This window comes from Hydra vulgaris, chromosome 13 (genome assembly GCF_038396675.1).
Source record: "Hydra vulgaris chromosome 13, alternate assembly HydraT2T_AEP".
NCBI classification, from domain to species: Eukaryota; Metazoa; Cnidaria; class Hydrozoa; order Anthoathecata; family Hydridae; genus Hydra; species Hydra vulgaris.
In genome coordinates this window covers 53,207,501-53,219,903 of record NC_088932.1, presented here as the reverse complement: position 1 = coordinate 53,219,903, position 12,403 = coordinate 53,207,501, and the positions used below count along the sequence as shown (strand labels likewise).

General features: G+C 27.9%; 1 protein-coding gene across 1 annotated transcript; it reads left to right on the top strand.

Annotated features, from left to right (window-relative positions):
* The first annotated feature begins 8,280 nt into the window (after window positions 1-8,280).
* LOC136090003 (uncharacterized) lies at window positions 8,281-9,391 on the top strand. The gene is made up of 3 exons (XM_065816107.1): window positions 8,281-8,316; window positions 8,492-9,031; window positions 9,158-9,391. The coding sequence occupies exons 1-3, from the start codon at window positions 8,281-8,283 to the stop codon at window positions 9,389-9,391; spliced, it is 810 nt and encodes a 269-aa protein (XP_065672179.1).
* Window positions 9,392-12,403: the final 3,012 nt, after the last annotated feature.

Genomic DNA, 12,403 nt, shown 5'->3' with positions numbered 1-12,403 from the left:
TTCATTATTCTTTTTGAAGTTTTTATATAATTTCGCTTCTTTTAAGTACCAGGTTGACACACTTTGGAAAAACTTTTTTTTTCGAAATATTAGGGACCCGTCAAATTTTTAAGGGTTTTAAGGCACCCCAAAAAATATTTTTTGTTCAAAAAAATTTTAAACCTAGTGTTTTTGTATTATATAGAACTTATTTAGTTAAGTGGAGCAGACTATTTTTAAAAAAGTTGTTTTTTGAACCACCCTAATGTCACATTAACGTGCAAATAACCGCATATATTTAAGCAACGCTTAAATTAATATTAATGTTTTTTTTAACTAGATATTTCCTCTAATAAACATGTCTTCACCATAATGACAAATTTTCACCGTGCAATGCCGACATTGATTTTTAGGTATTTTGGCACACTCTGTCTCACTGTGCAGTGTGCAAAAGGTTATGCTTTAGTGAGTCCTGCTGTTTGTATTGCAAAATTTTATTAGAAAACTCGTGCGTTAAGGTTAAATTTTATATATTAGTGTTATTATGTCAGGTTATAAAAATATTATATTTATGTTTAAGCTACACGAGTTTTCAAAATAGGAAAGCTGATCCTCTCCGTCATGGTTATTAATACTTTAATGTGCAACATAAACAGTCTAAACAACCAAGACAAAGGCGACAATTTTTTTGGGTTTCTTAAAAAATCCTCCTTCTATCTTATCCTCCTTCAGGAAACAAAATCCAAACCTTTCACGGTTAAACAGTGGAGCGATGAATGGACTGGCGAGTCTATTTGGAACTCCGGTCCGAGTCATAATTGTTGTGGGTTAGCGGTTCTCTCTAAATCCAACGTTTATTTAAATAAACTAAAAATGGACAATAACAGGAAAATATTAAACGTCATGTAAAAATTAATGAACACAAAATGCAGGTGCTGAATATTTATGCTGCTAACGTGCCGAGAGAAAGGCGCCATTTTTTTTTTTTTAAATTTTATATTGCTGTTTATATAAATTACAATTCCCTTTCACAAAAAATAAAATATAACTACAAATGTATAAATAATAAACAGACAGGGGCTCAAAGAAGACATGGATGGCAAGATACCAACCTAATCTTTTCATAGAACCCCTACAGATCATAACAATAATAGTAATATATGGTTAATAAATCAAGTAGAAATTTTAGGAGAAAAAAAACAAGAAGTAGTAAAAAAGAAGATATAATATTTAAGAATAAAAATAGAGAAAAAAGAAGATGTATCAGTTAAAAGTACTAACACCCTCAATTAGTCAAAAAAGAAGATATAATATTGAAAAAGTGAAAAATTTTTATATAATATATATATATTTTGATACAAATAGTTAAGAAGAAAATATAAAATTAATAGATGCTAATAGTCACAAAAGGTCATAAAAAAAAGATATTTGAATACAAATTTCCAATTAAATATATGATATCATATTCAGCATATAATATATAAAGATTACATTTAATATTTAAAAATACAAACAGTTAAATAATTAGATATAATGCTTAAAGAACAATTTTTTGTAAACAAAAATAAAAATTGATCCGTAAGATTTAAAACGTAAGTTTTTGTTTGACACTGAAATGAATTTAAAGATTTTGCCATATTTAAATTGCCTTTCAGAAAAGAGTTCCATGGCTTGGGACCTTTATAAGTTATACTATATTCTGTGTATTTGTTTACTTTTTTAGGTAATTTATATGTGTTACTTTGATTTATTCTTAAGAAATACTTCTTATTTAGATTTTTATTAAATTTACTATTAAAGATTTCAGGAGTTAAATTATTGGTATATTTATACATAAAGATTAGGTGTTGGTAAATATTTATCTGATATATGTTTATCATTTTCATATCCATCATTAAAGGTTTAGTGTGGTCCCCGTTTTTTTGTTGTATATAATTCTACAAGCATGTTTTTGTAAATTAGAAATTTTTTTAAGTTTTGTTGGTTGACAACTTGCCCACGTAATATTTGCATAAGTAATGTAACAATGGATTAAGCTGAAGTGTATGAGCTTTAGACTATGTGAATTTATGTATGGGCGAGTTCGATACATAATACTAATGGTTCTACTAATTTTTGACTGTATGTATTTTATATGTGGGAGCCATGATAAATGATAATCCACAGTAACTCCTAAAAACTTTATAGTATCTTGTTTTTCAATTTGTTTATAATTTATAATAAGTTTTGGCAGTTTTAGAGGAAGGTTTTCTTCTTGTGTTTTTTTATGAAACAAGGTGTATTGTGTTTTTTCAACGTTAAGAGAAAGCTTATTTGATCTGAACCAATCATTTACTTTTTCTAATTCAGTGTTCATGTCAGCATAAAGTTGATTAATATTGCAGTTAGATAAAAATAGATTTGTATTGTCTGCAAACATGATAGCATTTAGTTTTACTGATGCATTATTAAAATCATTAACATAAATTAAAAATAAGAGCGGTCCAAGGATCGATCCTTGAGGCACTCCACACAGAATATTCAGTATTCCGGATTTCTTGTTTTGAACATATTGTTTTCTTTTATATAGATAACTTTTTATCCAATGATATAGTTTATTGCACACCTCGTACCATTTTAGTTTTTCTAACAGATCAACGGTGTCGAATGCCTTAGATAAATCTATGAATACTCCGAGAGTATACTTATCAGTTTCAAAACCATCAGTTATTTGGTCGACTAATTCAATGATGGTATGTTTGGTGAATGTTTTTTTTTGAAATCCGAATTGTTTTGGATTAAAAAGATTATTTTTTGTAAAATAATCAAATATTCTAATATAAACTACACGTTCGAGGATTTTTGAGAAAACAGAAAGTGCCAATATGGGTCTATAGTTTGATACGTCGGCGCGATCATTATTTTTATAAATTGGGTATACTCTTGCAAGCTTAAGTATATCAGGAAATACTCCTTGATCTAAAGATAGGTTGACTATGTCGAACAAAGGTTTTGTAATGCTTTTTTTGTTAGATATAAGGATATTACTGGGAATTTCATCAAATCCTGGAGATTTATTTTTTTTTAAAGAAAAATAGGCTACGTCAAAAGAAAAGTTAAAGCACTATCATACATTGTTTCATCTGTTGATTTTTTTAGATATGTCTTAAAAAGTAGAAGTAGAAGTAGAACGTTGACGTAGAAGTTGGTATAATTTTGTTTGCGAGACTAATCCCAACATTTGTAAAGTATTTATTAAACTCGTTAGATATTTTATAAGGACAAAATATATCTGATTTATTAATATTAATTCTTTGAGGTAATACTGAACTTTTTATTTGACTTCGGCCCTTTTTGTCGTTAATTAATGATCATTTATTTTTTAAGATGACTTTTATTTTTTAAGAATTTGTTGTATAGTTTTTTTTTTTTTTTTAGAACACTTTAAAAGCGTTTTATTCATCCAAGGGTTATTAAGTGCTTTTGTTTTAATTTGTATTTCTTCATATGGACAAGCTTCGTCGAATATCGCTAAAAATTCAGCTAAAAAAATACTAAAAGCTTCCTTTGTATTATGACAATTATAGACATCATTCCAATTTTCTAAATTTAATTTATTCGATAGTTTATTTGTATTATTGATTGTTAAGTTAAGTTTTTTTAAGTTTGTAAACTTTGCCTGAGTATCCATAAATTTTTTTTTCAATAGTAATGGGGAAACGATCGCTTAGTAATAGTAAATACTTTAATAGTAAACGGGAAATGATCGCTTATATCTGTTTTAAAAATACCTGACTGAAATAACGTTTCTAAGTAATTGTTAATAAGTATATTATCAATTGCTGTTTTTAAGGTTTTATTCACTCGAGTAGGTTTATTGATTACTGGCAAGACATTGTATCTAAACAACATTTTAAAAAACGATTTTGTTTTTGGAAAGTTGTGGTAATTCAGAGCGTTTAAATTTATATCACCAGTTATACATAATTGTTTTTTTTCTTTATTTAGTTTCAAAACACAATTTTCAATAAAATTTTGAAACAATCTGATTTCTCCACATGGTGGACGGTAAACACATCCAATTATAGTATTTTTATTTTTGTTATTAACTATTTCAATAAAAAGACTTTTATAGTTTTCTTTTACTAAGCATAATTGATTTTTTATCTTAAATATATATTTTTCAAGTATGTAAATTCCTAGCCCTCCACTTTTTTTATGATTTCCTCGTGGTTGGCTAATTACTTTATAATTTGGCAATCTATAATTAGAGTTTGATTCAATCGGACTATCTGTTTCATGCCAAGTCTTTGACACAGTTATGACGTCGAACGTGTAGTTTATAATATTTTAAAGTTCTTTAAATTTTCAAAGTTTTGACACATGCTTCTTATGTTTAAATTTAATATAGAAAAAGAATTAATATCTTTTTTTATTTTAAAATTATAAGGACCAAAATATGATCTATTCATTAAATTTACTTTAGTTTCTTTAATAATATTTAAATTATCTTCAGAAAAGTTAAGAAAATCCTCAAAAGGATCAAAATTTAAATTTTTAAAATCTTCATTTGCAAAAAAATTTTCAGCCATTTTTAAAAATTAGAAATAAAAGATAAAAGAGCTTATTCAAGAACTCATATAATAATATTACTTTTTTTTAAATAGTCGGCAAAATTTCTACTACATTATATTTTTTTGCTTAAAATCGTGAACTATCAATTTATTATATAGAACTTTTGTATAATAGCCATTTTGCCTATGAGTTTTTGCTTGTGCAAATAGTTCTTTACGAATTCTCCTAGTTGTTACACTAAAGTCCTCATTTATATATATATATATATATATATATATATATATATATATATATATATATATATATATATATATATATATATATATTAGTACCTTTTAGTTTGTTCGCTTTATCCATAATTATAGCTTTATCTTCAAAGTCATGCAACTTTAGCACAATCGTTCGCACTCGTTCAGAACCACCATTACCAACTCGATGAGCACGCTCAATCCTAATATCATTTGCGATTTCAAGTTTTCCAACAAAGATTTTTTTTACTTTATTTTTAGTGTCTTTTCAATCTTTTTCATCTGCACCTTCAATGAGTCCATCAATCCGTACGTTATTTCGTCTGTTTCTATCTCACTGTCTACGCTTTTTGATTTTAGTTCAGTGTTATCAGAAATGATTTTTCCATGTATTTTTTTTACATTAATTATTTCTTCGACTACCTTTGCGATTTTATAATCAACACCCTTTACTTTGACTTCCCATTCATCACCAATAAAGTTCATGCTTCCTTTAATTTCCAAAAGTTCCTCTTTTACATCATTAACATCTTTTTGAAGCGTTTCAAACTTTATATTTAAACTGCTAGCAATTTCACGAAAAAAAACCATAGCTATTTCTTTTTGTACTCGCATTATTTCTCTCATCATTGTTATAGATACATATTCTTCGTGTTTAGCCATTTTTATTTTTATTAAATATTTAGAAATAGATAAAAATAAGTAATTGTTTTGTAAATTTATAAAATGTTTAAAACGCAAGAAAGCACGTCCGATCGCTTCCGTATTCAAAAACGTATTCCATTTTTTGGCGACCTTGGAGACTTCTTGCCCGACACAGGACTACCAGTTCTGTTGGCCGGAGATTTCAACATGGTCGAAAGCCTGCCTTTCGACACATAAAGCACAAACAACTCCAAATATTACACCTACGGCATTGACGAACTCGAGGTCTTCCTAGGTAAGTATAACCTAGTAGCTGTTTTTCGTTTTAAATTTCTAAACAAAAGAAAATTTACATGGCGAAATCAGAAGGTAAAATGTAGACTCGATAGAAATTACTGCCCAGATAAAATCGCCAAAACAGCAACATATACCAAAATTTTCACCAAACCCTTTTCCGACCACGAGTTCCTAACAACAACCGTCAGTTATAGTAAGACTTGGAGAAGACCAGGATACTGGACATTAAATTGTCCCCTAGTGGGAATTGAGGTGCATAGGCAAAAAAATTGAACTCTTAATTCAAGATTGGCAAACTAAAAAACGGTCCTGAAAAAAAAGGTCAAAAACCAAGGGTCTCGCATTTGAGGGGTTTTGATCCTAAAATGTACCCAGAATTGGATAACATAAAGTGGAACAATAACACCGGTTTCAAAATATTAGGTGTTACTTTCTACACCAGACTGAGTAATACTACTGATTTTAAATGGCTAGTTAACTCTAAACAAAGTAGAGAAAAAACTCAAGTTTCTGGAACTACGTACTTTGTCACTTAGGGGAAAGACTATGTTGATAAATACGGTAGCAATCTCAAAAGTGTGGTTTCTTGCAAACGTGCTGCCTATTCCAGAATGGGTAATAGAACGTCTGCACAGAGCCATTTTTGAAAATCTGTGGTAAAAGACTAATTTCAATCCGGTCAAAAGAGAGACACTTTTTTTACCCGTCAAAAGCGGAGGTCTCGGAATTTCATCACCGAAGTAGCAAAGTCTTGCACTTCGCCTCAAAACACTCTTTCAACTGAAGGAATGCGGAGAGGATAAATCTCACAATTATTACTACCTCTCAAAGTATTGGTTGGCAAGTTCACTTATGAAATTTACGAACCAAAACCAAAGCTGGAATTTTTTAAAGCAAAACAGCTTTCCAAAACAAAGAGACAACAAAACGTCTCAGTACTACAAAACAACAATTGAAATATTAGGCAAAAATGGGTCCCTGTTTAACATCCCCCTGAAAATTTTTGCTTAGAAGTGGCAAAAAACAAAAAGACAGTTGTGCCAGCAGAACTTTTCTGGAACAGCTCAACAAAAACAACAATGTCGAGGACCAAAATTTGGGAAAAAAACTTTACGTTCCACGCATGCGGACCGAAACAAAATACCCTCTTTCGCTTCCTACAAAACAGTCTACCTTCTGCGGCCCTGCTAGCCAAAAGCACAAGGCAACAGATCGTTAAAAATAACAAATGCAAATCTTGTGGTAAAATTGAGGACAACCTTTATATCTTTGCCTACTGTTCTCCTTCTGTTGAATTATGGGAGTATTTTAAACATGTATATAACTCCTTGACATCCCAAAACTATTTTTCTCCGATTAGTTCGATTTTATCGATTGAAACAGCAAATTTTTTGGAGAAAAACTCTACCTCGCAGCTGCTGTTGACAGTCACTCAAACCATTATGAGTGAAATATGGAACAATAGATGCCACCATATGTTTAAGAACTCGAAAATTGACAAAATTGCAGTGATCAGGATAATTACCAGAAACATCAGGAATATTATTACTTTAAAATATAATTATCATGTCCGCAGAAATACCACGGACTTTTTCTGTCAATTTTTTGTGTTAAAAACGTTTTTTGTCAAATAGAGAATGGGAACCTGAAACTAAACATATGAGCTAAACTAATACACTGGCTCATAGCAAGAACTAAATGTTTAGTTAAGCTTTCCTGTTCCCTGCAAATATATCTTCCTTTTTAATACAAAAATATTGTTATATATGATTTGACAATCACTGCCAGCCCTTAGTTTATGATATAAATTTATTATTTGCATGTTTTCTTTAGATTTTGTAACGTGATGTTTGTGTAAAAGTCCTGTATTTTTTTTTTTTTTTTACTTAATAAAATCTTTCTTTTCTAAATATATTTATTTAATCTTGATCAACTTAATCTAAAACCTTTTTCGATTTCCCGGTTTATTTCCGCACAACGGCTCACAAAAAAACACAAAAAAAGATATAAAATTAAAAATAGAAAAAATTAAAAATTAAAAAACACATAGAAATAAAAAATACAAAACTAAAAAAAAAAAATATATATATATATATATATATATATATATATATATGTATAGAGTCACGAAATTATTTTTAAAATATATATTGTAGAACATTTTTGAATAGATCGGTGTTATATTTATGTCAAGAAGCTTTTTTTATATTATAAACGCGTCTTATAAAAATATTTAGAAACGGAAACGTATATACGGAGACGAACAAATGTAAAACTTATTGTAAACAGTATATGGTTATTTATAATGCAGAAATAGTATTAAAACAGATTTATAAATATATATTTTATTTTATAATAAAACAAAAAACAAAAAAAGTTATTTAATATTGACAATAAAAAATGCTTTGTGACTTACAGAAATTTTTCTATGAAAAAACCGGAATAATTTTGAAAACAAACTGCAAATAGAACGATGGAATAACCTTTATTCATCAACAGATTTTAATTTTGCGTTTGATAATTTCTGAAGCACATTTCAAAATATCTTTGATAATACATGCCCAAAATTAACTACAGAGATAAAAAGCAAAGGGTATAAGAATGCATGGATGACGATAGCTTTAATTAAAACATCAAAAAGAAAACAAAACTTTACGTAAAATTTTTGAAATTAAAAAATAAAGATGATAAAAAAATCTGCTTAAAATTATAAAAAGTGTTTTCGACATAATATAAAAGAAGCAAAAATAAGATATTTTTCTAATCAGCTTGAAAAGCATAAATTCGATATAAAAAGGACTTGGGCTGTTATAAACCAACTAACAGGAAGAGAAAAAAAGAAGCATACTTGCTTACCACAAAAATTAATTTCCGATAAAAAAATTATAACAAGTGAAACAAATATATGTCAAGAATTTAACAAATATTTTGTTAATGTAGGCCCCTTTCTTGCTTCTAACATTGCGCAACCAAATAAAACATTTAATAATTTTTTGGGAGAAAAACCCAACACTAGTATAAATAATGAAAACATAACTAAACTTGAATTTAATAAAGCAATTATTGAACTTAAACGAAACAAGTCATATAGATATGATGGTATTTCCAGTAATGTAGCTATTTATGTTATCGACAGCATTCGTAAACCATTATTTTATTTAATATCATCTTCATTTGAAAATAGTATATTCCCTGACAAACTTAAATTAGCCAAAATTAATCCTATTCTCAAAAAAGGTGATTGCAATAATGTTTCTAACTACCGACCTATTTCTCTACTCCCAGTTTTTTCAAAAGTGTATGAGAGAGTAATTTATTATAGAGCTAATAAGTACTTTACATTAAACAATTTATTATACAAAAAGTAGTTTGGATTTCAAAGCAATTGCTCTACTGAACATGCTATTATTAAATTTTCTTACAAAACCTATAAGTCGTTTGATTGTGATGATCTTGTATTAGGAGTTTTTATTGATCTTTCCAAGGCCTTTGATACAGTTGATCACAGTATTTTACTTTCCAAGCTAAAATATTACGGCATAATAGGCACAACATTTACGTGGATTCAAAGCTACTTTTCTAACAGAAAGCAATTTGTATTACAAGAAAAGTCAGGAGCCCTTGATATTACGTGTGGAGTTCCTCAGGGTTTAATCCTAGGTCCATAATTGTTCTTAATATATACTAGCAGTAAGCAACCCGTTATACGGGTTATTAGTAATTAAATCATTTATAACAATAAAAACACATTAATAACTTGATATATTATCTAAAAAATTAAATACAAATTTATCTATAAATAACATTTTAAGTTTGACTCCCTATCAGCAGTGTCATTGCTTAAAGTTAACGACATAAAAACTGCATTAACATCAGTTAAGTTCTTTTTAAAATCTGTCACAACACAATAGGTACAAGTAAAGGAAAGTCAAGTAAAGCCTGCAAATACCTAAAAAAGAAACAAAAAAATTACAATTTTTAATTACAAAAGTATTATTTGCGTTTTATTGTTAGTAGAATTAGGATAATAATATTCCAGAAATTATAAAGAACAAAAAAATAGCTTTAACAGCCTAGTTCTATCAACACAAAACACAGTAACAATAGCGCATAGCATAAGATATTTGTAACCACACATTACTATGTGTCTCCAGAATAATTAAAAAAGAGAATATTATAAAAAGGATAGACAATTCAACGTAATAACACCACAATTTAATAAGATATTTTGTTAACTAAAACACTCGAACTAAAAAGATTTTATTTGTTACCATATTTGAACAATCGAGGGACAATTATAGTTATTAATTTAAACACTCGTATCAGAAAATAGCAAGCAACTTGTAAGATCTTATAAATGGTCAATTGTGGTATTAAGAAATATGTAAAAAGTTTTATTAATTCTCCCTCTCATCTAAGAGAAAGAGAGAGAGAGAAAGAAAGTGTTTTCAAAGCAGAATGTTGAAAAAAAGTAAAAAAACACACAATAGATAATAGTAACTGGTTTTATTATGTTACCAGTAAACAAAATTATATTTACCTTGATTAAAAGATAAATTCCCAGCATTTCTTAATTAAGTTCCGGCTTCTCTCTGACTGTTGACTAATGATTAATAGAGTAAACTTAAATCATATTAAATTTACAAAATTAAAACCATGTTTCAACAGTAAGCAAACTAATCAAGTGATAACTAATGCAACTAAAAAAAAAAAAGAACTATTATGTTTGAAATTATAAAAAAATTTAAAATCATTTATGTTATTAACTGTTTGTTTATAAATTGTTGTTATAAACTGTTGTTAATTTAAGTATTAATATAAATATATATACTATAAATCACTCAATATATTACTATAAATATATAAATAATATTAGTATAAATAGAATGCTCATACTTTGCTTTGTTCTCAAGTGTCTAAAGTAAAATCGAATTAACAGACATTAACACTGCTTGACACTGAATTCTTGCAAGTAAGTTATCTGCTCGCTGAGCAGCATTTCTTATATTTCAGCAATGATTAGTTTTATCCTACCTAGATCTATCTCTTTTATTGAACAACATTTATTTTTATGTCGCCTATTACCATTTACACTAATAACTTCGAGCCTAATATTATCCATTTCCATTTCACAATTATTCTTAAACATATTACCAACATTACTATTGTTACAACTGAATAATAAATAAACATAAAAGAATCGTACAAAATGCGATCTTTTCTGATCAAAGACTATATTTCAACTTAAAATTTTTGTAAAACTGAGATACACAATTTCAAACCAATGGTGCATGTTCAGGATTGTGCACCAAGTATGCCATCTCTTGGGGAAAAAAGTGAATAAACTGTAGGATCTAAGTTAGCTGTCATTCTCAATAAAACTTCTAAATGACCTTTTGGGTAAATAACTTCCTTGGAAGCAGGTGCAGCACTCTCCAACGAATACAACAGCAACTTCACTTAATATAGTTTACAAACGAAACATTAAATTATGTAAGCAAAGTTGATTGCGATGTTATTGCTTTCTAAAATATACTGCTGCAAGTGGGTCAGAGATATACAGTTGATAATGTTGGGGGAATATCTTGATCTGGTCTAAGATTAACTACACAATGAAAAACTTTACCACATATTTTAAAACATGGCGGCCTATGATTTATAGGTTAAACGATATTATAAGTAAATAAAGCAAAATAAAGACAGGCATATTAAATTCTAATATATTTAAAAAAATTGATATTGGAATTATGGTATAACTTCTTGTAAACCTTGCAGAAATAGTGAAAATGTAAGCAAAACTACCTTTCTATTATGGCAACATAAAAAACTTGTTTCATCAAGAAATTTTTAAGCACAACAATGCTGACAGATCTGGCTCATTTCTCCTAAATAATTATAATCTAGAATAGTATCACCTCTTGCTATACAATATATTCTGATTGTCTAGCAGCATTTCGTACATTTTGAGGATGATCAATCTCATCTCTTTTTAATACGTGATAATTATTTTTAACTCGTCTAACCATGATGTACTAACTTAGGTATAAATTAATTTCTTCTTACCAAGCAGAATTTCTTATATTTTGATGGCAATTAGTTTCAGCCTGCCTAGTTCTAATCATTTCACTAAATTAACAATTATTTCTAAGTTGATTTCTTCTAATAACTTATTTAAGCCTAATATCGACCATTAAAAAAAAGGGAGATAAGAAATTAAATAAAAATATCAAAATATCAATAGTCTAAAGTGGTAAAAATATCTACTAAGTGGTAAACAGATCTACAAAAAGATAAATAATAATGTTTAACCCAGTCGGCACGCAACATTTTATTCACGTTTTAATCACTTGTATTTTAGGTGACTTTGTCCAGGTTGTATTTTACGTGAAAGTTACGTGAAAGTTACATGCCAAAATATTGCGTCTTTCAAAACTTTTTTTATTCTCAATGTGATAAGAAATGTGAAACAATATTTTTTATTATATTAATTACTTTTTTATAGTATAGGTTTTGTATTCATTATATTAGTTATAATTACTTACTTTTATGATAATATAATTAATTTTTATTGTAGTTTTATCATAATTAAAAAAAAAAAAATTGTTCTATATAATATCTTATAACGCGATGCATTTAAAACAGAGCTAAAAAGTTCAATATATTTTAAGTTGTAATATCTT

What these genes read in the sequence shown, in the direction of transcription:
- LOC136090003 (XM_065816107.1), top strand. Translation starts at nt 8,281, where the DNA reads ATGCCCAAAATTAACTACAGAGATAAAAAGCAAAGG. An exon ending in ACAGAGATAAAAAGCAAAGG is followed by an intron (nt 8,317 to 8,491) that starts GTATAAGAATGC and finishes TTTTCTAATCAG; the next exon opens with CTTGAAAAGCATAAATTCGA. An exon ending in TTTCAAAAGTGTATGAGAGA is followed by an intron (nt 9,032 to 9,157) that starts GTAATTTATTAT and finishes AAAACCTATAAG; the next exon opens with TCGTTTGATTGTGATGATCT.